This window comes from Mytilus galloprovincialis, chromosome 6 (genome assembly GCF_965363235.1).
Source record: "Mytilus galloprovincialis chromosome 6, xbMytGall1.hap1.1, whole genome shotgun sequence".
In the NCBI taxonomy this organism is placed as follows: Eukaryota; Metazoa; Mollusca; class Bivalvia; order Mytilida; family Mytilidae; genus Mytilus; species Mytilus galloprovincialis.
In genome coordinates this window covers 45,791,999-45,819,450 of record NC_134843.1, presented here as the reverse complement: position 1 = coordinate 45,819,450, position 27,452 = coordinate 45,791,999, and the positions used below count along the sequence as shown (strand labels likewise).

Below are 27,452 nucleotides of genomic sequence, written 5' to 3'. Positions count from 1 at the left end.
TTGTTTGGAAACTAGAAACATGCTTCTTTTTGGCCCTTTTTTGCCCCTTATTCCTACATATTTAGGCAATTAACCCAAAACTTAATCCCAGCCTCCCCTTTGTTATATGGTATATTGTGGTACAATTTCAGAGAGATCCATACAATTACACCTAAGTTACTGTCTTGAAACTAGCAAAATGCTTGTTTTGACCCCTTTTTGGCCCTTAATTCCTAAACTTTGGCCCCATAACTCCTAAATTGAATCCAAATCTTCTACTTGTGGTTTTAAACATTGCGGTATGATTTCAGAGCAATTGAAATACTTCTAACAACAAGTTATTATCCTGAAACTAAGAATGCTTATTTTGGGCCCCTTTTTGGCCCTTAATTCCTAATCGGTTGGAACCATCATCCCCAAAATCAATCCCAACCTTCCTTTTGTGGTATTGGACCTTCTGAAAAAATTTCATGAAGCTCTATTCACTAAAACTAAAGTTATTATCCGGAAACCAATGTGTCTTGGGACGACGACGAAGCAGACTACGCTGACGAAGCAGACGACGACATCATACCATTATGCGATCCCCAAAAAATTTTGGGGTCGTATAAAAGTGCTTGTTATCACTGAATGGTAAAGATTGTTTTAATTTATCAGTTGGTAGTAAAAGTGAATATACATTGAATATTGTATAAAACAATAATTTAAGTTGATTCAACTACTATTCTGGACAGAGAAAGATAACTCCAATTGAAAATTTCTTGCTATTGCACAATATTGTGCAATTAGATATTTCTTGCTATTGCGCAATACTGTGCAATTGAAAATATTTGCAATTGAAGATTTCTTGCTATTGCGCAATACTGTGCAAGTGAAAATTTCTTGCTATTGCACCATGCTGTGCAATTGAAGATTTCTTGCTATTGCTGAATACTGTGCAATTGAAAATTTCTTGCTATTGCACAATACTTAATATAATAATTTTGGATCCTGATTTGGACCAACTTGAAAACTAGGCCCATAATCAACAAGAGGCTGTCACAACGACAGCAAACTGGATTTATTAACATTTATTTGTGTCCTGGCAATATCACAAGAACCATTACTGATGAATGGTGAAAGTGAAAATCGTCAATATCAAATTTGACCTCCATTGTCATCAGTATCAACATATTAAAATTTAAAAAGCTTAGATTGAATGGTTCATGAGTAAATGCAACAACGTGAATGGAAACGCCATTTTACAATCTTTCAAGAACCATAACTCCTGAACGGTAGAAGTCAAAATCGCCATTATTGAACTTGACCTTCATTTAGTTGTCAGTAACAACATATTAAAATTTTAAAAGCTTTGGTTGAACGGTTCATGAGTTAATGCACGGACAACATTTGATTGCCGCCCGCCCGCCCGCCCGACCGACCGACCGCCCGCCCGACCAACCGCCCGCCCGCCGTACATCCCCAAATCAATAACCGACATTTTTGTCACAAAAATCCGGTTAAAAATCTAAGTACATGTTTAGATTCAGCATATCAAAGAACCTCAAGAATTCAATTTTTGTTAAAATCAAACTTAGTTTAATTTTGGACCAATTGAACTTTAATGTAGACCAATTTGAAAATGGGACCAAAAATTAAGAATCTACATACACAGTTAGATTTGGCATATATATCAAAGAACCCCAATTATTCAATTTTCATGAAAACAAACAAAGTTTAATTTTGGACCCCGATTTGGACCAACTTGAAAACTGGGCCAATAATAAAAAATCTAAGTACATTTTTAGATTCAGCATATCAAAGAACCCCAAGGATTCAATTTTTGTTAAAATCAAACTAAATTTAATTTTGGACCCTTTGGACCTTAATGTAGACCAATTTGAAAATGGGACCAAAAATTAAGAATCTACATACACAGTTAGATTCGGCATATAAAAGAACCCCTTTTATTCAATTTTTGATGAAATTAAACAAAGTTTAATTTTGGACCCTTTGGGTCCCTTATTCCTAAACTGTTGGGACCAAAACTTCCAAAAACAATCCCAACCTTCCTTTTATAGTCATAAACCTTGTGTTTAAATTTCATAGATTTCTATTTACTTATACTAAAGTTATGGTGTGAAAACCAAGAAAAATGCTTATTTGGGCCCCTTTTTGGCCCCTAATTCCTAAACTTTTGGGACCAAAACTCCCAAAATCAATCCCAACTTTCCTTTTGAGGTCATAAACCTTGTGTGATTAAATTGTGGTCATAAACCTTGTGTGATTAAATTTCATTGATTTCTATTTACTTATACCAAAGTTATTGTGAGAAAACCAAGAATAATGCTTATTTGGGCCCTTTTTTGGCCCCTTATTCCTAAACTGTTGAAACCAAAACTCCCAAAATCAATCCCAACCTTTCATTTGTGGTCATAAACCTTGTGTCAAAATTTCATAGATTTCTATTTACTTAAACTAAAGTTATAGTGTGAAAACCAAGAAAATGCTTATTTGGGCCCTTGTTGGCCCCTCATTCCTAAAATGTTAGGACCAAAACTTCCAAAATCAATCCCAACCTTCCTTTTGTGGTCATAAACCTTGTGTTAAAATTTCATAGATTTCTATTCACTTTTACTAAATTTGAGTGCGAAAACTAAAAGTATTCGGACTACGACGACGCCAACGTGATTCCAATATACGACCAAAAAATTTTAATTTTTGCGGTCGTATAAAAATTCTAATTAAATATTTCGTGGAAGGGCAGACTAGATTTTTTTAGTGGTTGTTGTTGAAGACTATTTATATAAACCTTAGTTATCACACAAAAAATTATTAATTTTCGAAGACATGCATTTTCATCATCAAAATTGAAAGACTGTCTTCAAGTACTTTTAGTAAAAAAATAGCTATTCGAACACACCTTCTCTGTTTTTATGATTCATTAGATAGCTATTTCACTTGACCCATATATTTCATCTTTTAGAACTGTGATTTTTTAGGTTATAAAGTCAACCTGTAGCTTTGATATATAAAAATGATAGAATCTGAAGCGAGATGATGTATCAAATATTCTTGCTTTGTACGTTTTCAAGACAAAATATTCAACTCAAACACGCACTAACATGACTAACATAAAAAGATGCACTCGATTTTCTCTTTTCGCTACAATTGTTACCCATTTTTTAGAATTTTTTCCTGAGTCACATATAATGGAAAGCCAGACACAAAAATTATTGAACTTATAGATTGATATGTTCTCCGTCCATGGTATTTTTTTTCAAGAAAATCGGAGGTAATGCATTTTCTACATCCAACTTGATAGATATCCATGTGGTCAACTTGATATCTAATTGTTCTGCTTAACTATGTAATAGATAAATTGAAACCTTATGCAAATGGCGTTTTTAAAATGGAACACTTTGTAATTGAGAAGAAATTGTCATTTTATTTGTTTCTTTTAACTTTTGATTTTTTTGTTACTATAGTAAACATTACAGTAAGCATTTATCGCCTTCTCTAACAAAGAGCTTTGATTCTTTTGTTCTATTTCAACCGGGTTTCCGCCTGCCTAGTCTGACAGATCAATCTATCTGTCTGTAGGACTAGACGACATCTAAAGGAGGGTGGGAAGTACACCTTACCTGACACTTTGTAGTATGGAAACTAAACTTTGTGGTATAATTTCAGAGAGATTGATACACTTTAACACAAGTTAATGTCTGGAAACTACAAAAATGCCCTTTTTTGGCCCCTTATTCCTAAACTATTGGGACCATAACCCCCAAAATCAATCTCAACCTTCCTTTAATGGTTATAAACATTGTGTAAAAATTTTATTGATTTTTATTTACTTATACTTAAGTTATTATCCAGAAATCATCTGACTTCGGACCACGCTAACAACGATGACAATGCAAACGAAGTGATACCAATATATGACTAATTTTTTTTTAATATTTGCAGTTGTATAAAAAATTTGTACAAGATTACAACTTGTACGCAACATTTAAAGCATTCAGAAAATTAGTTTATGCAATATAACAAAGACTTCATACAATTTACCAAAGAATGTCTTTTAAAAAATTAGTTTTCTCCCTTTGAACTGAAATATGGTTTAACGTATTAAATAAAGTATTCTAGCATTAGATATGGACCATGATAACTCTGGTCTGAATCATCAGACCGGAATAAAATAAATCAAAGTAATATATTCAAGAACAATGAAAAACTAGAGGCTCTCAAGAGCCTGTGTCGCTCACCTGTTAATGTGTTTACAGATGTTGGCCATCTTCGTTGGTAGGCGGGCAGTGTTCTCCCCAGAAATTTTGGATAGCATCACATGTTGCGTAAAAAAAATAACTGTATTTTTTTAATGTCATTTGTCGCGTCGCGTTGATGCTCTATTTCCTTCATATGTTTTAGTTTATATTGTTCAATTCATAACTGAGAATACAATTAAACTATAACCACAAAAACAGTTGTTTCAGTTTTTGTTTTCTTTATTCATTTATAGTTACAATTATTTTTTTCCTTTTGTGCCAAATAAAAATAAATATGTGGTTTCAGTTACCCAACAATAAGTCAAATGAATGAATGGTTCATTATAGTGCAACCTGTATATACAAAACTAAATATCTAGTACACAAAATTAACTATTTTTTAAATTGTATTAAGTAAAGATAAAGTAGCAAAAGTAGCAAAAAAAATCAATTTAAAAACTTTTTTTTATCATGTTTATGAAATTCATTGTTTCATGGCACTCAATGAATTAGTCCCAGTTGTTTACCTTTACATCAAAATGATATATGTACTTTTAACAAAGTTATCTAACAAATAGTCTGTTAATACTAGTTTTCTCTCTTGGTATATTTTTTCTGTCTACTGTCCATTTGTTGTCATTATCGTGAAAATGCGGATTTTTGTCATATCTGGTCCTGTTCCTATCCGTAGTTTACACAAAAATGTGCAATGGTGGCCATAGAAAAATTTATGAAAATGAGTCTGAGAATAAACATTGTTTGACAAGAGATTGTGAATGAATAAGACGCTTTTAATGAATTAAATGGATTAAACATAAACTTAAGCCAATTATGATCACTTTTTAAAGAAATATTAAACTTATTTTAGCTCTAAACCAAAATTCTCGCTCTCGTATTACCGGAAGAGAAAGAAAGTAATTTAAAAAAAAAAATCGTTTCAATCTTTGAAATTTCGTAATACAAAACGTAGATTTCGAATTGTTTTGTGATTGCATTTTCCCATGTCGAAATTGGTGATTGCAGACACGTGGCGTGGTATTAGTCATGTCACAAGTGTCAGCTTGGGATATTCGCATCCAAACAGTTATCACCCTGAGGGCAATTAACACCTAGCTATTTAATCTCGTAATTGCCTTTAGTGTCCGACTGAAGGGATTACAATTAAAGGTGATATAATTTTAATGATCATAATCGATAATAGATGAAAGTTCAAAATTGAGGACAAGTAAAATAGCATCTTCAAAATAATTATAGCGTCGCGGGAATTATTATAGCATCACGGCGAAAAAATATAGCGTCGCGGTACCGTGACGCTAAAACGGCCTGGGGAGAACACTGGCGGGGTCATTAGACACTTTTTTTTTAAAAAGATACCCTAGTATTATGATTGTGGCCAAGTTTGGATAAATTTGGCCAAGTAGTTTTAGAAATGATTTTTATACAAGTTACAAAAATGACGAAAAGTTGTTCAATATTGACTATAAAGGGCAATAACTCCTTAAGGGGTCCTCTAACAATTTTGATCATGCTGACTTATTTGTAGATCTTACTTTGCTGAACATTATTGCTGTTTACAGTTTATCTCTATCTATAATAGTATTCAAGATAATAACCAAAAACTGCAAAATTTCCTTAAAATCACCAATTTTAGGGCAGCAACCCGACAACAGGTTGTCCGATTCAATTGAAAATTTGTGAGGGGATATATCTTATTCTGATGGACATTAAAATCTTGAAAGATTTGCCCTAAATGTCTTAGTTTCAAAGATATAAAGCAAAAACTGCATTTTACCACTATGTTCTAATTTTAGCCATGTCGGCCATTTTGTTTGGTAGGCTGGGTCATCGGACACATTTTATAAACTGTAAACCACAATGATAATTGTGGCCAAGTTTGGTTAAATCTGGCAAAGTAGTTTCAGAGAAGAAGATTTTTAGAAAAGTAACAAAAAATGACGAAAAGTTGTTAAAAATTTACTATAAAGGGCAATAACTCCTTAAGGGGTCGACTGACCATTTTGGTCATGTTGACTTATTTGTAGGTCTTACTTTGCTGAACATTATTGCTGTTTACAGTTTATCTCTATCTATAATAGTATTCAAGATAATAACCAAAAACTGCAAAATTTCCTTAAAATAACCATTTCACAGGCAGCAACCCAACAACAGGTTGTCCGATTCGTCTGAAAATTTCAGGGCAGATAGATCTTGACCTGATCAACAATTTTAGCCCTTGTCAGATTTGCTCTAAATGCTTTGGTTTTTGAGTTATAAGCCAAAAACTGCATTTTACCCCTATGTTCTATTTTTAGCCATGGCGGCCATCTTGGTAGGTTTGACGGGTCACGCCACACATTTTTTAAACTAGATACCCCAAGGATGATTGTGGCCAAGTTTGGTAGAATTTGGCCAAGTAGTTTCAGAGGAGAAGATTTTTGTAAAAGTTTACGGACGACGGACGACGGACGCCAAGTGATGAGAAAAGCTCACTTGACCTTTCAGGTCAGGTGAGCTAAAAAGTGTGGAAAACTGCTTTGCCAGACTGACGGATGGACAGACGGACAGAGTGCAAACCTAAAGTCCCTTTCGACTTTGTTGTGGTAGGGGACTAATAAACGTTATTTTCCTTTGAAAATCCAGTTTTACCCTATGTTCTGTTTATTAGCCATGTCGGCCATCTTGGTCGATTAGCAGGGTCACTGGATATATTTTCTAAATTATAGACCCCAAAGATAATTTAGGCCAAGTTTGATAAAATTTTGCCAAGTAGTTTCAGAGGAGAAGATATTTGTAAAAGTTATAGACAACAGACGACGACAACGGATGACAAGACGGACGATGACGACGGACGGCAAGTGATGAGAACAAGGGCATGATACTTATAGAATAACTAATTGAAGAATTCAAAATAGAGAAAAATATTCAACGAGTGACCGAACAACACATTAATTGACGAATGCGCTTAGCACATGTTTTAATTATCAGTGTTGTTCGATCATGAGTTGAATATTTTTCGATATTTGAATTCTTAAATTAGTTATTCTTTTTATTACATTGGCAAAGGCATTTTTTAAAGAAATTAATGTAAAACATGTAAGGAACTATATCTTTTTTCTACACATTGTTTTGATCCGCCATTATCGACGTCTTGACAACAACCTATTGTTGTATGACGTCAGAGAGTGAAATAACCACGTTTATTTCACATGTGAAATTATCAGTTTTTATTTAACTGGGAAATCAATGTAATTCATTGCAACCATTGTAATAATTTCTTTTCCCATATATAATATTGTGCTTTACATACTAAAACATGGTGTTCTACTTACAGAATTAGGACAATATCGCCTCATCAACTCATTAACAGCAACATCATTCTGGTGAAGTTTGGGGCCAGTGTGGTACCAACCAACAACTCTCTCACGAGCTATGAAATAACAAATTTTTATATTATTTAAAAATATTAAATAAACTGTTGCCAGTGAATTATGTCTCATTTGTCAGCATAAAATTCAAATAATCCATCAGAGGGACAGTAACATTTATATAACCAGGTGCTCCGCAGGGCGCAGCTTTATACGACCGCAGAGGTCGATCCCTGAACAGTTGGGGCAGGTATGGACAAAACATTTAAGCGTGATACAGCTCTGAATATGGATTGTGATCAAATTTTTGACATTATATGGGTTTTTTACACAAAACAAATGTCAAGCCACTCCATCATCATCATCATCTCAATTCAAATTTTAAATGGACTTTGCAACCATAAACACTCATTTCAATACATCAGAAAATTATAAAAATAGAAAATGACATGATAGTCATGTCTGACAAATTTCCAACATACATTATCTAACCAGGTGCTCCGCAGGGCGCAGCTTTATACGACCGCAGAGGTCGAACCCTGAACAGTTGGGGCAAGTATGGACAAAACATTCAAGCGTGATACAGCTCTGAATTTGGATTGTGATCAAATTTTTGACATTACATGGTGTTTTTTTTTACACAAAACAAATGCCAAGATTTTACAAATCAATTAAAGATTTCTTCTTCAAACTTTTAAATCTAAAATTAAATAGTTGACACAGCATAGGTTTCTGACACAGAATGAATGTGGTCTAACGAACTTAAAAGTTTTTTTTTGCCTTTGAGCAATTCACTATGCTGTTGAATATTAATCCTCTCAAAAAAATGTTTGAAGGAATTTTCTTTTTATTTATGAAATCTGAAATGAGAAAAATTTAACCCCCCCCTTTTTTTTCACATCCCCGTTTCCCTTTTTCCAAAACTGATATCAATTCAAATTTCTAATGGAGTTTGCAACAATAACTACTCTTTTAAATACATCATAAAATATTAAAATGTAAAATAAAGTGCTTGTTATCACTGAATGGTAAAGATTGGTTACAATGGTAGTAAAAGTGAATATACATTGTTTATTGTATAAAACAATAAAAAAAACTTCATCAGCAACATTTTTTATTGGCAAATTTCCAATGAAGTTATTTACATAAAGTTATTGGCAAATAAAAATAGAAAATGACATCATAGTCATGTCTGGCAAATTTCCAACATATATTATCAACTACTATTCTATACAAAGAAAGATAACTCCAATTGAAAATTAATTGCTATTGCACAATATTGTGCAATTAGATATTTCTTGCTATTGTGCAATACTGTGCAATTGAAAATTTCTTGCTATTGCACAATACTTGATATGGAATCCTGATTTGGACCAACTTGAAAACTGGGCCCATAATCAAAAATCAAAGTACATATTTAGATAAAGCATATCAAATAAGCCCAAGAATTTAATTTTTGTTAAAATCAAACTTAGTTTAATTTTGGACCCTTTGGACCTTAATGTAGACCAATTTGAATACTGGACCAAAAATTAAGAATCTACATACACAGTTAGATTTGGCATATCAAAGAACCCATTTATTCAATTTTTGATGAAATCAAACAAAGTTTAATTTTGGACCCCCATTTGGACCAACTTGAAAACTAGGCCAATAATTAAAAATCTTAGTACATTTTTTAATTCAGCATATCAAAGAACCCCAAGGATTCAATTTTTGTTAAAATAACACTAAGTTTAATTTTGGACCCTTTGGACCTTAATGTAGACCAATTTGAAAACGGGACCAAAAATTAAGAATCTACATACATAGTTAGATTCGGCATATCAAAGAACCCCAATTATTCAATTTTTGATGAAATCACACAAAGTTCAATTTTGGACCCTTTGGGCCCCTTATTCCTAAACTGTTGGGACCAAAACTCCCAAAATCAAACCCAACCTTCCTTTTATGGTCATAAACCTTGTGTTTAAATTTCATAGATTTCTATTTACTTATACTAAAGTTATGGTGCAAAATCCAAAAATAATGCTTATTTGGGCCCCTTTTTGGCCCCTAATTCATAAACTGTTGTGACCTCAACTCCAAAAATCAATCCCAACCTTCCTTTTGTGGTCATAAACCTTGTGTTTAAATTTCATTGATTTCTATTTACTTATACTAAAGTTATTGTGCGAAAACCAAGAATAATGCTTATTTGGGCCCTTTTTTGGCCCTTAATTCCTAAACTGTTAGAACCAAAACTCCCAAAGACAATCCCAACTTTCCTTTTGTGGTCATAAACCTTGTGTCAAAATTTCATAGATTTCTATTCACTTAAACTAAAGTTATAGTGCGAAAACCAAGAAAATGCTTATTTGGGCCCTTTTTGGCCCCTAATTCCTAAAATGTTGGGACCAAAACTCCCAAAATCAATCCCAACCTTCCTTTTGTGGTCATAAACCTTGTGTTAAAATTTCATTGATTTCTATTCACTTTTACTAAAGTTAGAGTGCGAAAACTAAAAGTATTCGGACGACCACGACGACGACGACGACGCCAACGTGATAGCAATATACGACCAAAAAATTAAAATTTTCGCGGTCGTATAAAAATTGCTAATTAATTCAGTCTGAATCGCTGGACCATGATCTAGAAGGCAGGGCCTTTAAATGGTCAACAAACTAATTATATAAGATACAAACAGTTATGTTATTTTATTAAAAATATCAATTTGTCTATTGTATGTAGTTTTTATTAAAGGAGCACTAGCTACGAGATACATTTGTATATACATTTGTATATAAACAATCAAAAGTATGATTGCTTTTGTTCAATCATTAATGAAAGTGAAGTAGTGAAATAATAATTTGCTTTTATCAGCTAAAATGGTTCAATTTTGTCAAATTAAGCTCATAAACATTGATAATGACTTATTCACTTGCAAGTGAATAATTCGACCTCATTAAATCCGTATTCATGTGAACTCCAATTTAACCCCCTAGAACATGTAGAAAGAGAAAGGATAATGCATGCATTGTCCGTGTACGGGTATTTAAAGGAAAAGAATGTCAACATTGAAAGTGAAACAAAGGTAAATAATTTGATTAACTGATTCGATCCACACAAAATCATTCTCTTAAAGGTAAAAACGACGATAAACATAAATTTTTAATCTATATTACAAAATTTAACAGACCTATAAACATCCAATTGCACGAGTTGCTTAATCTATTTATATCCATGTTTATGTTTACATCGTTTATATGGTCATATAAGGTCAATTCAATAATTAATTAGATGGCGTCTTGGTTAAAATTCACACAAAACGAAGCTACATCTTATTGAGACCATGTCCTGTAAATTGTTTATTTTATACTTTTAGATAGTTTGGAAAAATGTTTTACATTGTTATAAATAAAATATGAGAATTTGAGTCAAATCGGTGACCATGAATTTGGCAGCTAGTGCCCCTTTAATTTAACTTTTAATATAGGCAGAAAACTTAATAGCTTATTATTTCAAAATCACTGGACCATGATGTAGGGACAGGGCCTTGTAGTCTAGTAGAAGTCAAACTAATATGAACTGATAATAACATGAATAATGCAACTTTATAGAAAATATCATTGATTTATCATAAGTAGCTCCTATCATGATTTACGACCAGTAGTTCCTATCAAACTATCTTAGCAGAAAAATTTACATAGAACATTGCAAATTAGTTTAAAGTCACTTCATTACAAGCGACTTCGCGAGACAAAAACCAACATTTGTATATTTTTAATTATTACTCTTTTCAATGAATAAGATCAAACCCTATGTTCCATATAACCATAGTGGCTGTTTCTTGACAAGATTATTGGTGGAGGATGCCAGAGTGCCTGGAAAAACCCACTGACGTTCGATAAGAAAACTGACAATCCTAGTCAAATAAGATTGGAATCAAGTGCAGCCGCATGAGGGGGTTTTGAACTCACAACCTCAGTGTTGACTGGCTAGTGATTAATTTACAGTAGTAACTACTTAAATCACTCGGCCATCAAGGCCCCTAGTATTCATTGAAAAAATGAACTTATAACAAGCGATAACAATGTTATACAAGAAAATAAATATAAAATTCATACTAGAATCTCTGTAACTCATTTAGCCCAAGTTTGGCTGAAATTGATTCAGCAGTTTTAAAGGAGAAGATTTTTTAAAGTAAGCAAACTAAAAGAACAAATAAGGGCAACTTATGGGGACAATTGACAATTTTGGTCAATATAATCGTATGAGTCATACGAACTTAATTGCACATCAGTCAGGGGCTGCTCTGGCTCCCAAAAAGTTGAAACCAGCAAAAATCACTGGTTTTGAAAACTTGGAGCAAACTTAAGAACCAGCTAGTCTTTATTTCTTCTACCAAAATTTAAAATATGATCTATTTAATTTTCTTTGCACTCAGCCTGCACTTAACATCATTTAACATGCAATACCAAGTAAGTTATTGCATAGGGTTTATATACATGCAATAAAACAACATGTGTACTTTATTTTCTTTTTTGTCAGTATTTCATATGTCATGTATGTAGAAGAATATAAATTAGCTTATGATCAGTATATGCTACATAATAGAGAAAATGTCTTTATTATTAAAATAATTATTTAAAATATAAGGCCACACCAATTTAATTCCTTGTTTGACGGACCCGCCTGCACCTATTTTTTTCACAACAGAATTTTTTTATTTTTATTATATTCCCGCTTCCCGCATCCGGAAATATAATCATGTCCATTTCCCGCACCGTTTTTTGGTAAATATTATAAAAAGATCTCAACATTTGTTTTTACAGGGCCGTAACTACATTGAGGCAAATGAGGCAAATGCCTCATGTTAGAAATTTCAAAAAAAAAAAATGAAACAAAAGATTGTCTTAATATCAAATTGTTTTCACAGAAAGTGACTAGCAAGAAGCAAGTTCTCTTCACTCTCTGGTGTCGCCCCTGCATGTTTTTCGTGATCCATGTTTCTATTTTTCTTTTAGTTTTCAGAGTTGATGGTCTATTGTTTGTACTTCTGTGTCCAGGGTTTTGTCTTTTTTTCAGTTATTGTCCTACTTTGTGACTAAATAGTTATCAAAGGTACCAGGATTATAATTTAGTATGCCAGACGCGCGTTTCGTCTACATAAGACTCATCAGTGACGCTCATATCAAAATATTTATAAAGCCAAACAATTACAAAGTTGAAGAGCATTGAGGATTCAAAATTCCAAAAAGTTGTGCCAAATACGGCTAAGGAAATCTATGCCTGGAATAAGAAAATCCGTAGTTTTTCGAAAAATTTGAACTTTTGTTAACAGGAAATTTATATAAAAAAGAAATAACCACATTATTGATATTCATGTCAACACCGAAGTGTTGACAACTGGGCTGGTGATATCCTCGGGGACGAAACGTCCACCAGCAGTGGCATCGACCCAGTGGTGTAAATAGTTATCAAAGGTACCAGGATTATAATTTAGTACGCCAGACGCGCGTTTCGTCTACATAAGACTCATCAGTGACGCTCATATCAAAATATTTATAAAGCCAAACAATTACAAAGTTGAAGAGCATTGAGGATTCAAAATTCCAAAAAGTTGTGCCAAATACGGCTAAGGAAATCTATGCCTGGAATAAGAAAATCTGTAGTTTTTCGAAAAATTTAAACTTTTGTTAACAGGAAATTTATAAAAAAAAAATGACCACATTATTGATATTCATGTCAACACCGAAGTGTTGACTACTGGGCTGGTGATACCCTCGTGGACGAAACGTCCACCAGCAGTGGCATCGACCCAGTGGTGAAAATAGTTATCAAAGGTACCAGGATTATAATTTAGTACGCCAGACGCAAGTTTCGTCTACATCTGAGTGTTGATTTTCATTTGTAAACGTGTGGTTTTGCAATGTTGCATGCCTATCGATGTCCAGATATTGTGCGAGAAAATATTTTAGGAATATACGATGCTACAAGACACAGGAAAAAAATGGTTGTTTCTGCATGGAGAATTGAACTTGATATCAAAGAATACAAAACTGTCTTTTTTGGTACATAAAACTAGATAGCTGACATGGTTTAAATTAAAGTAAGGTCACCAATTTCCCGGTATCAAATAATTTGAAAAAAAAAACAATAAAGTATTGCCATATGACCTTTTACATTGAACGGTTAGGTTAAACTTGCATTAAATCATGTTCAGACCCTTTAACAGAAAATAAAGTAATATGGAGTAATGTGCACGAAACCTAATCGCACACAAAGTCAATGCATAGAAAAAATACTAATGATCAATGGTTGCTGGAGGGTCATCAACAATAAAAGAATCATTGATACCGTAAAACAGGATCAAGATCGTCCCTAGCGTCGACTTAAGCAGTACTAGTACTTAAAGTATAATTTGTACAGCACTGTCACTAAATTTAAATCTAGTCATAAAAAAATCACCAAAGTCTAAGCACAACACAAGACAAGAATAGACAGACAGACAGATCCGGTATTAATGATTATGAAAATTACAACTTTTGCTTTATCCTACACATCGGTCTTTTAATTTTGTCCATAAACCTAAAAGTCTTGAATTACAATGAATCTATGTTTTTGCTTTGAGACTAGAATAATTTCGAAAAAATAGCTAAAAATTAATTGCGTTTCTATGTTAGAAAGAGTCCGGGAAACGCTCAGAATGAACGATTTTGCTTTATTTTTCTCAGAACTTCTGGGGGCCTTGAGCGGCCCCCAGACCCCTCACCAAAAATTTTTCGCCTCGCGAATATACTTTGCCTCACTTTTAGAAGTGGCTATTTACGGTCCTGTTTTAGAATCACAGTATAACCTTTATATAACGATTTTAAACCTATAAGCACCCCACAACACTGTAAATATCTGTGAGAATATTTGTTTCAGCATGAAACCAATTTATTCCAAGTGGGAATGTTCCGATTTAAATATATAACAGCGGAAATACCTGTACAGAACAAAACATTGGTTTCTTTTCCCCTGACTTATATTCCCTATTAATCTATCAAAAAATGTTCGTTGTTAAAATAAAGTACAAAGAACTTCTGAAGGATTTGCCTTCAACTGCAGTTATAATGTACGCTGACGGTCATACCCGCTGCAGGTTTGTGCACCTGTCCTGATTGATTCAGGTACCTGTCGTTCAGCAGTTATCGTTTGTTGATGTGCCTTATACCTTGCTGTTTGGTCTGGATCAAAGCCCTGTGTAAAAGGCCGTACTTTGACCTATGTTTGTTATTATCAGGTTATCCCTCAGACAAGGGCCTTGAAGGGGTCATTTTACCATGTTTACTGTTGTAGAAAAGAAAATAGAAATACTAAGGATTTGTATAGTGCTACTCATGCTACTATACAAAACCTTTGAAAACTTAGAATTTTTTACTCAAAAAAAGGAGAAATACATTATATTTTAACTGACAACTTTTCTAAAAGAGGGGTCCACTTATTTTGAATAATATTACACTGTTAAAGTAAATGTGTTAACTTGGTTAAAGTCAAGGAATATTACAAAATTCTTTGACATGTTTTGACCATTTAATACCATATAGATATTATAGTTCTTTGGGAAAATATTAACCCTTTTGTACTAAAAGTGTTTTTACAAAAAAAATATATAATAACTTATAATGACCCCTCATAAAAGGGATATTCATAACATTAAGGGGTTGTTCTGAACCTGATTATGACTTGGATGGAGAATTGTCTCATTGTCAGGCACACATACATAGACCAGATTTAATTATTCAATTATTTCTTGTTGAACAGGGAAAAAATACTTCATAAATTAAAGGAAGGTACAAGTGAAAAATCAAGTTTTAATATAGTCAAAACCTACTATTTTATGTTTACAAAAAAAAATTATAATCGCTCGCCTTTACTTTTTAAGCTAGGCCACAAAAATTTGCAAATAAAATATTTTTTTATCAAAATTTTCAAATCGCTCGCTCGCCCCAATTTTTGGAGTAAACAAGAATGTGTCCATAGTACACGGATGCCCCACTTGCACTATCATTTTCTATGTTCAGTGGACCGTGAAAATTGGGGTTTAACCTTTAATTTGGAATTAAAATTAGAAAAATCATATCATAGGGAACATGTGTACTAAGTTTCAAGTTGATGTAACTTTAACTTCATCAAAAACTACCTTGACCAAAAACTTTAACCTGAACTTCGCACTATCATTTTCTATGTTCAGTGGACCACGAAATTGAGGTCAAACTATAATTTGGCATTAAAATTAGAAAGATCATATCATGGGGAACATGTGTACTAAGTTTCAAGTTGATTGGACTTCAACTTCTTCAAAAACTACCATGACCAAAAACTTTAACTTGAAGCGAACGGACGCACAGACGGACGGACAAACGAACGGAGGCACAGACCAGAAAACATAATGCCCCTCTACTATCGTAGGTGGGGCATAAAAATCCGTAGAACAAGAAATTAAATTGGTGTGGCCTAAAGAATAGAAAAAAATTAGTAATTGAATGAAGAAAACAAATTTGAAAATAAGAGGTGTTTAAATTTACAGAAAAAGACAACAAAAGGCATTTTACCCATACTGTTATTAAGACCCTCTTTAACTTCCCATAACCTAAAGACCTAAACATTTAAATTTTAAAGCTAGAATTATGTAGACATGTCTTAGACATGTCTATAGTAGGTATCTTAATCATAGGAAAAAATAAAATTGAGATATCTTTCTTTATTCGGGTGTGCTCCTTCTTTGGAGGATTAAACACAGTACGTAGAAGAAGAAAAAATTATTAACACTGGCTATTGATTTTATCATTTTCGTATCATAACTGCGGGCAGTCAAAGACAATTTCGTCTGAATTTGCTATCTTTTATCAGAAAACAAGTAAAACTATGTTTTTTAACAAGTTGATTATGGTTTTCGTCTTCATGTCAGTAACGCTTTCTTCATACAACTACGGTAAACATGGCAGCTTTATACAACCACAGAGGTTGAACCCTGAACGGTTGGGGCTAGTATGGACACAACATTCAAACAGGATATAGCTCTGAATTTGGATTGTGATTAAATAGTTGACACAGCATAGGTTTCTGACACAGAATGAATGTGTCATTAATGAACTTAAAATGTTTTTTTTCACTTTTGAGCAATTCACTATGCTGTTGAATATTAATCCTCTCAAAAAAATGTTTGAAGGAATTTTCTTTCTACTTATGAAATCTGAAATGAGAAAAATACAAAGAAAGATAACTCCAATTGAAAATTAATTGCTATTGCACAATATTGTGCAATTAGATATTTCTTGCTATTGTGCAATACTGTGCAATTGAAAATTTCTTGCTATTGCACAATACTTGATATGGAATCCTGATTTGGACCAACTTGAAAACTGGGCCCATAATCAAAAATCAAAGTACATATTTAGATAAAGCATATCAAATAAGCCCAAGAATTTAATTTTTGTTAAAATCAAACTTAGTTTAATTTTGGACCCTTTGGACCTTAATGTAGACCAATTTGAAAACTGGACCAAAAATTAAGAATCTACATACACAGTTAGATTTGGCATATCAAAGAACCCATTTATTCAATTTTTGATGAAATCAAACAAAGTTTAATTTTGGACCCCCATTTGGACCAACTTGAAAACTAGGCCAATAATTAAAAATCTAAGTACATTTTTAAATTCAGCATATCAAAGAACCCCAAGGATTCAATTTTTGTTAAAATCAAACTAAGTTTAATTTTGGACCCTTTGGACCTTAATGTAGACCAATTTGAAAACGGGACCAAAAATTAAGAATCTACATACATAGTTAGATTCGGCATATCAAAGAACCCCAATTATTCAATTTTTGATGAAATCACACAAAGTTCAATTTTGGACCCTTTGGGCCCCTTATTCCTAAACTGTTGGGACCAAAACTCCCAAAATCAAACCCAACCTTCCTTTTATGGTCATAAACCTTGTGTTTAAATTTCATTGATTTCTATTTACTTATACTAAAGTTATTGTGCGAAAACCAAGAATAATGCTTATTTGGGCCCTTTTTTGGCCCTTAATTCCTAAACTGTTGGGACCAAAACTCCCAAAATCAATCCCAACCTTCCTTTTGTGGTCATAAACCTTGTGTTAAAATTTCATTTATTTCTATTCACTTTTACTAAAGTTAGAGTGCGAAAACTAAAAGTATTCGGACGATGACGAAAACGACGACGCAAGACGACGACCGATTCATCTGAAAATTTCAGGGCAGATAGATCTTGACCTGATAAACATTTTTACCCCATGTCAGATTTCCTCTAAATGCTTTGGTTTTTGAGTTATAAGCCAAAAACTGCATTTTACCCCTATGTTCTATTTTTAGCCGTGGCAGCCATCTTGGTTAGTTGACCGGGTCACGCCACACATTTTTTAAACAAGATACCCCAATGATGATTGTGGCCAAGTTTGGTTCAATTTGGCCTAGTAGTTTCAGAGGAGAAGATTTTTGTAAAAGTTAACGAAGACGGACGACGACGGACGCCAAGTGATGAGAAAAGCTCGCTTGGCCCTTTGGGCCAGGTGAGCTAAAAATTACCAATTGGAGAGTAGTAACCCAACAACCAGTTGTCCAATTCATTTGAATATTTCAGGGCAGATATATATTGACTTGATTAACAATTTAACTCCTTGTCAGATTTGCTCTAAATGATTTGGTTTCAGAGTTATAAGCCAAAATCTACATTTTACCTCTGTTTTATTTTTAGCTGTGGTCGCCATCTTGGTTGGATGGCCAGGTCATCGGACACATTTTTCAAACAAGATACCCCAAAGATGATTTAGGCCAAGTTTTAATTAATTTGGCCAATTAGTTTCAGAGGAGAAGATTTTTGTAAAAGATTTACGAACTAGAGGCTCTAAAGAGCCTGTGTCGCTCACCTTGGCATGGATTTTTCTAGCATTCCACAGGGTCCGGTTTTCGGACCCATTCCCAACGCCAAAACCCTACATTTTTCCCAATTTTGGGAGTAAAATTCCGAAATGATCACAAAATTTATTTTCATCTTTATTTTTCATGACAGAGATGTTTATTTTATTCAACAGCTAGCTTTATGTCAAAAATCGTCAACAAGTAATGTGTAAATCCAAGTTGAAACATATTGAATGACAAACAACATTTGACAAACAATGGCTAATAAACAGGAAGTGTGGGAAAATACTAAAACCAGATCAAATCCGGAAACAAACAAGTATATAATTCCGGGTTTGTCAATCAAATACAGTTAATAAAAAATAATAAAGAACCAAACATGTGACAGCTATCATAGCAACACTAAAATTGAAAAGTAAAAGATATTAATAAAAGAAAATAGAAACAGGATATATTTTATACAGAACTCGAAATATTTTAGTTCACAAATTTTCATGTCAAAATAAAAAAAAAATAACAATCCTTTAAAAAGTTAGAACTCATTATTTTGATACTCAAATAAACTTTAATGCCATGTTGTTATATTTAAAAACAAATTTAATGAACTAAACACACTTAAACTAACATCTGGTATATTGGTTGTTTTTCCCAATTTCATTGAAAACTGCGCTAAAAAATTCCCAAAACTGGCCAGGGTCCTTTTTCCCAAAATACCCAGATAAACCCCTGATTGGTCTATGTGAATATTAAACAATGGACACAGATGGATTCATGACAAAATTGTGTTTTGGTGATGGTGATGTGTTTGTAGATCTTACTTTACTAAACATTCTTGCTGCTTACAATTATCTCTATCTATAACAGTACTTTCTGTGGAAAATGTTATTGAAAATCTTCAAATTTTAAGACAATTGTTAAAAATTGACTATGAAGGGCAATAACTCCTTAGGGGGTCAATTGACTATTTTGGTCATACTGACTTATTTTTAGTTCTTACTTTGCTGTACATTATTGCTGTTTACAGTTTATCTCCATCCATAATAATATTCAAGATAATAACAAAAAAACAGCAAAATTTCCTCAAAATTACCAATTCAGGGGCAGCAACCTAACAACCGATTATCAGATTCATCTGAAAATTCCAGGGCAGATAGATCGTGACCTGATCAACAATTTTACTTCCTGTCAGATTTGCTCTTAATGCTTTGGTTTTTGAGTTATAAGCCAAAAACTGCATTTTACCTCCATGTTCTATTTTTAGCCATGGCGGCCATCTTGGTTTGTTGGCCGAGTTACCGGACACATTTTTTTAACTACATACCCCAATGATGATTATGGCTAAGTTTGGTTAAATTTGACCCAGTAGTTTCAGAGGAGAAGATTTTTCTAAAAGATTACTAAGATTTACGAAAAATGGTTAAAAATTTACTATAAAGGGCAATAACTCCTAAAGTGGTCAACTGACCATTTTGGTCATGTTGACTTATTTGTAGATCTTACTTTGCTGAACATTATTGCTGTCTACAGTTTATCTCTATCTATAATAGTATTCAAGATAATAACCAAAAACAGCAAAATTTCCTTAAAATAACCAATTCAGGGGCAATAACCTAACAACAGAAATTCTGATTCATCTGAAAATTTCAGGGCAGATAGATCTTGACCTGATAAACAATTTAACTACCTGTCAGATTTGCTCTAAATGCTTTGGTTTTTGAATTATATGCCAAAAACTGCATTTTACCCCTATGTTCTATTTTTAGCCATGGCCGCCATCTCGGTTTGTTGGCCGAGTTACCAGACACATTTTTTAAACAAAATACCCAAATGATGATTATGGCCAAGTTTGGATTAATTTGGCCCAGTAGTTTCAGAGGAAAAGATTTTTCTAAAAGATTACTGAGATTTACGAAAAATGGTTGAAAATTGATTATAAAGGGCAATAACTCCTAAAGAGGTCAACTGACCATTTTGGTCATGTTGACTTATTTGTAGATCTTACTTTGCTGAACATTATTGCTGTTCACAGTTTATCTCTATCTATAATATTATTCAAGATAACCAAAAACAGCAAAATTTCCTTAAAATTACCAATTCAGTGGCAGCAACCTAACAACGGGTTATCCGATTCATCTGATAATTTCAGGGCAGATAGATCTTGACCTGATAAATAATTTTACCCCATGTCAGATTTGCCCTAAATGCTTTGGTTTTTGAGTTATATGCCAAAAACTGCATTTTACCCCTATGTTCTATTTTTAGCCATGGCAGCCATCTTGGTTGGTTGGCCGGAACACCGGACACATTTTTTAAACTAGATACCCCAATGATGATTGTGGCTAAGTTTGGTTAAATTTGGCCCAGTAGTTTCAGAGGAGAAGATTTTTGTAAAAGTTAACGCAGGACGACGACGGACGACGATGGACGACAGACGCCGGACGCCAAGTGATGAGAAAAGCTCACTTGGCCTTTCGGCCAGGTGAGCTAAAAATGGTTAAAAATTCACTATAAAAGGCAATAACTCCTAAAGGGGTCAACTGACCATTTCGGTCATGTTAACTTATTTGTAAATCTTACTTTGATGAACATTATTGCTGTTCAAAGTTTATCTCTATCTATAATAATATTCAAGATAATATCCAAAAACAGCAAAATTTCCTCAAAATTACCAATTCAGGGGCAGCAACCCAACAACGGGTTGACCGATTCATCTGAAAATGTCAGGGCAGATAGATCTTGACCTGATAAACATTTTACCCCAATCAGATTTCCTCTCAATGTTTTTGGTTTTTGAGTTATAAGCCAAAAACTGCATTTTACCCCTATGTTCTATTTTTAGCTGTGGCGGCCATCTTAATTGGTTGACTGTGTCACGCCACACATTTCTTAAACTAGATACCCCAAAGATGATTGTGGCCAAGTTTGGATTAATTTCGCCTATCAGTTTCAGAGAAGATTTTTGTAAAAGATTACTTAGATTTATGAACCAGATGCTCCGCAGGGCGTAGCTTTATACGACCGCAGAGGTTGAACCCTGAACGGTTGGGGCAAGTATGGACACAACATTCAAGCTGGATTCAGCTCTAAATTTGGATTGTGATTAAATAGTTGACACAGCATAGGTTTCTGACACAGAATGAATGTGTTCTAATGAACTTAAAAGTTTTGTTTTCTCTTAGAGCAATTCACTATGCTGTTGAATATTAATCCTCTCAAAAAAATGTTTGAAGAAATTTTCTTTTTTATTTATGAAATTTCAAATGAGAAAAATTGAACCCAATTTTTTTAATCACATCCCCCTTTCCCTTATTCCAAAACTAATCTCAATTAAAATTTCTAATGGAGTTTGCAACAATAACTACTCATTTAAATACATCATAAAATATTAAGATGTAAAAAAAACTGCTTGTTATCACTGAATGGTAAAGATTATTTTAATTTATCAGTTGGTAGTAAAAAGTGAATATACATTGTATATTGTATATAACAAAGATTTAAGTTGATTCTGGACAAAGAAAGATAACTCCAATTAAAAAAAAATCTTGCTATTGCACAATATTTTGCAATTAGATATTTCTTGCTTACTATTCTGGACAAAGAAAGATTACTCTAATTAAAAAAAAATTTGCTATTTCACAATATTGTGCAATTAGATATTTCTTGCCATTGCGCAATACTTAATATAATAATTTTAGATCCTGATTTGGACCAACTTGAAAACTGGGCCCATAATAAAAAATCTAAGTACATTTTTGGAATCAGCATATCAAAGAACCCCAAGATTTCAATTTTTGTTAAAATCAGACTAAGTTTAATTTTGGACCCTTTGGACTTTAGTGTAGATCAATTTGAAAACAGGACCAAAAATGAAGAATCTACATACACAGTTAGATTTGGTATATCAAAGAACCCCATTTATTCAATTTTTGATGAAATCAAACAAAGTTTAATTTTGGATCCCGATTTGGACCAACTTGAAAACTGGGCCAATAATCAAGAATCTAAGTACATTTTTAGATTCAGCATATCAAAGAACCTAACTGATTCATTTTTTGTCAAAATCAAACTAAGTTTAATTTTGGACCCTTTGGACCTTAATGTAGACCAATTTGAAAACGGGACCAAAAGTTAAGAATCTACATACACAGTCATGACAGTTAGATTCGGCATATCAAAGAACCCCAATTATTCAATTTGGATGAAATCAAACAAAGTTTAATTTTGGACCCTTTGGGCCCCTTATTTTGTTGGGACCAAAACTCCCAAAATCAATACCAACCTTCCTTTTATGGTCATAAACCTTGTGTTTAAATTTCATAGATTTCTATTTACTTATACTAACGTTATGGTGCGAAAACCAAGAAAAATGCTTATTTGGGTCCCTTTTTGGTCCCTAATTCCTAAACTGTTGAGACCTAAACTCCCAAAATCAATACCAACCTTCCTTTTGTAGTCATTAACATTGTGTTTAAATTTCATTGATTTCTATTTACTTAAACTAAAGTTATTGTGCGAAAACCAAGAATAATGCTTATTTGGGCCCTTTTTTGGCCCCTAATTCCTAAACTGTTGAAACCAAAACTCCCAAAATCAATCCCAACCGTTCTTTTGTGGTCATAAACCTTGTGTCAAAATTTCATAGATTTCTATTAACTTAAACTAAAGTTATAGTGCAAAAACCAAGAAAATGCTTATTTGGGCCCTTTTTGGCCCCTAATTCCTAAAATGTTGGGACCAAAACTCCCAAAATCAATACCAACCTTCCTTTTGTGGTCATAAACCTTGTGTTAAAATTTCATAGATTTCCATTCACTTTTACTAAAGTTAGAGTGCGAAAACTAAAAGTATTCGGACGACGACGACGACGACGACGATGACGCAGACGACGACGCCAACGTGATAGCAATATACGACGAAAAATTTTTCAAATTTTGCGGTCGTATAAAAATGGTTAAAAATTGACTATAAAGGGCAATAACTCCTAAAGGGGTCAACTGACCATTTCGGTCATGTTAACTTATTTGTAAATCTAACTTTGCTGAACATAATTGCTGTTTACAGTTTATCTCTATCTATAATAATATTCAAGATAATAACCAAAAACAGCAAAATTTCCTCAAAATTACCAATTCAGGGGCAGCAACCCAACAACGGGTTGACCGATTCATCTGCAAATTTCAGGGCAGATAGATCTTGACCTGATAAACATTTTTACCCCTTGTCAGATTTCCTCTAAATGCTTTGGTTTTTGAGTTATAAGCCAAAAACTGCATTTTACCCCTATGTTCTATTTTTAGCCGTGGCGGCCATCTTGTTGGTTGACCGGGTCACGCCACACATTTTTTAAACTAGATACCCCAAAGATGATTGTGGCCAAGTTTGGATTAATTTGGCCCATTAGTTTCAGAGGAGAAGATTTTTGTAAAAGATTACTTAGATTTATGAAAAATGGTTAAAAATTGACTATAAAGGGCAATAACTCCTAAAGGGGTCAACTGACCATTTCGGTCATGCTAACTTATTTGTAAATCTAACTTTGCTGAACATTATTGCTGTTTACAGTTTATCTCTATCTATAATAATATTCAAGATAATAACCAAAAACAGCAAAATTTCCTCAAAATTACCAATTCAGGGGCAGCAACCCAACAACGGGTTGACCGATTCATCTGAAAATTTCAGGGCAGATAGATCTTGACCTGATTAACATTTTTACCACATGTCAGATTTCCTCTAAATCTTTGGTTTTTGAGTTATAAGCCAAAAACTGCATTTTACCCCTATGTTCTATTTTTAGCCGTGGCGGCCATCTTGGTTGGTTGACCGGGGCAGGCCACACATTTTTTAAACTAGATACCCCAATGATGATTGTGGCCAAGTTTGGTTAAATTTGGCCCAGTAGTTTCAGAGGAGAAGATTTTTGTAAAAGTTAACGACGACGGACTACGATGACGGAGGACGGACGATGAGGGACGCCAAATAATGAAAAGCTCACTTGGCCCGTTGGGCCAGGTGAGCTAAAAATGTGTTTGCTTTGTACCAGAACAGCATTTACTGGTACAAAACTTTAGTTATAAACCCTGGGTCCATTTTGGTCTTTTAGTTTTGGTGCTTTCAACAATAATCATCATTCAAGAATCATGAATGCATTGACCATTGTTGTGGTTCTGACCAGGCATGGGGTAATCGTAATCAGTAATCGTAATCAGCTGTAATCGATTACATTTTGCAGTGTAATCCTATGTAATCAGTAATCATGCCATTTCTGATTACAAGTAATCGTAATGTAATCGATTACATGGCAAAAAAAGGTGTAATCATGATTACTTTTAGATTACTTTAAGATTACATTCATAAGATTACTTGATGATTACAAATCTTGTACAAATATGAAAATTGTTTTTGATAGACAAGATGAAAATAAGAAAATGTAAAGCGTGAATGAAAAATCATGAAACTAGTAATCACAATGATGGGACCTTGTTTAATGTGATCATCTATATAACCAATGTGTATAAACAAGTGTTTTATTTTGTTTTAACAGTTTACAAAAAGAAATTTACTGTCCAATATTTCTTTGTGAAATTGAACTCTTATGATACAAGAATATGCCTTGAAAGCATTTGTTTTCCTTGATTGAAAACTTCTGATATTAACTCCAATTTCATATTAGTTTACCCAATATTTTTACATAAATACATTGAAATTCAAATGCAGAAAACATTTAGTTCCTATTTGACTTTGATGGTAGGCATAAATATATAAGCCCACTTAATTCAAAATGGAAGTTAAAACCAGGTTTCATTTATTGACAAAATTGAATGAATTTTATTTTCCATAAATTCGTGTATAATATGTGCTTTCTTATTTTTATTCTTTATTAACTTTATTAGCCTTAAGGCTCACCAGTATAAACAAGTACATTTTGTACATGTACCGTGTATACATATGGCATAAATATTGCAAACAATATGCATAGTAAACAATAGGTGACGTCAGAAGTTTCATCAATACAATAAATTATTGCTTAATATGAAGAGAAATGTATAATCTTTCCTAAGTTACAAAACTGTTTTGTGTTTTCACCTGACAATAATTCTATTAATTTCAATTACATGTAGATCAAGTATTAAAAATTTTCAACAAATAATGATAATCAACCACTTTTAACTTTATTTATATCGTTATTAAGACAATAAAATTTTAATACCAAAGCCCACCCATTGTTTGTTTAAAAAAATGGAAGTAGTGATCAACACCTGTAAAAACATTAATGGATGTGTCAATTATGTCCCAACAGACAATAAAACTATACTTAATTAATTTTTCCTTATTTTTAGTTTTTTTGTTAATTAGGCAGTTGGTTACAATTTGTATTTAAAAATAAATTTACATCTTTTACATAGAGAAAGGACACTTGTCTATAGCTATTTTATCAAATTACACATGTTACACTGTAACTGTAACTGTCTTGTCTATAAATTCTTTTAAAAGATGAATAAATTAAGGCTTTTAAAAAAAATCACCAAAATAAGTGGATAAAAAGTTATAAAAAAACTTTGATATAGCAATATACAATGTAATCATAAGTAATCTAAAGTAATCATGATTACAATAAAGAAAAGTAATCTAATGTAATCGATTACATATGAAATACGGTGTAATTGTCATGTAATCGATTACATTTTATTAGCAAAGTAATTGTAATTTAATCGATTACATTTTAAAGTAATCGACCCCATCCCTGGTTCTGACTAGTAGATGCTTTTTTCTCTGGTTCATTCATTAATAAATTCCAAATATTTAACATTGTTTAATAGATTTATCAAATGAACATGTAAGAGTTACACACATTTGTTCGGTCATTTCCAGGTGAAAAGCTCATGAAGCAACAACATCAAGCAGACATCATCTAAGTCTTTTTTACTGGATAAAATTGAATCCTCTTTAAAGGTTTTTCATAGATATTAGAAGATGTGGTATGGTAGCAAATAAATAGGTTCAACAAAATTACAATCAAATTCAGACTTAACATGCTTAAGGCACGTCTAATTTCATTGCACAATTAAATCATATGAATTTAATTCAACATACCATTGACCTTTTTAAACATGCTATACATATTTTCTAAATAGTCATGGTCCAAAAACCACACAGATCTGTCTTTGTCATCTTCATCAAATGGAACTGTAAAATAAGAAATTAAATACAAACAATAACATATGTAACACATTAATCAAAAATGTTTGTGCATCAAATGTTAAAATAAGGATCACCAGCTCTCAAGAGCCTGAATTTCTCACCTGTAATTTTTTATCAATGATTATTTTGGCTTTTAAGTCATTGTAAGTATACATTAATGAGTGGCTTAATCAAAGTGCTTGTAAGCACTAAGGGTAAATATTGCCTCAATTAAATGTCAGTGGGAAGTAAAATTAAATATTACATTGGTTGTAGTTGATTTAACAGCAATTCTAGACAAATGAAGATAACTCCAATGAGTTTAAAGATGACTTTTAACAGCATATATATGTGAAATGAAGGTCGTATCACCCAATACCTAGGATACAGCCCTCGGACGTTAATCGGCATAACACTCCCAATGATACAATGGTTTTGGAGTGCATGTTAACGCGGGTATGCCAACTACTACGTCTATCTGTATGGCTTGGATTGGTTTCTGTCATCTTAAGTAGTAAGTCGTTGATCATCTAACTGTAAACCCTCATCGAAGATAGCGGGTAAAGGAGAGCTGGCCCAGCACGTCCGTTCAGCTGTAATGACTGAGACGTGACTGTGTGATGAGACTTTAGCAATGACATCATTTATATTTTTATATTGGTATAGTAGATTTTTTTTTATCTATATGCAAATAATTGCATTATGGGAACTTCTTTGATGCCATAAGGTCAAATTTGCAACAACATTTGTGATTGGTCGGTAATTGTTTGGA

General features: G+C 33.0%; 1 protein-coding gene across 1 annotated transcript in view; it reads right to left on the bottom strand.

The window, feature by feature from the left end:
- LOC143079715 (26S proteasome non-ATPase regulatory subunit 7-like) overlaps positions 1-27,452 on the bottom strand; it is an 86,523-nt gene that overhangs the window by 44,494 nt on the left and 14,577 nt on the right. The window contains exons 2-3 of the mRNA XM_076255247.1: positions 26,594-26,686; positions 7,550-7,647 (exon numbers count right to left, since the gene is read on the bottom strand). Of these exons, the coding sequence (XP_076111362.1) occupies positions 7,550-7,647; positions 26,594-26,686 (191 nt within the window). The remainder of the gene's footprint in view (positions 1-7,549; positions 7,648-26,593; positions 26,687-27,452) is intronic.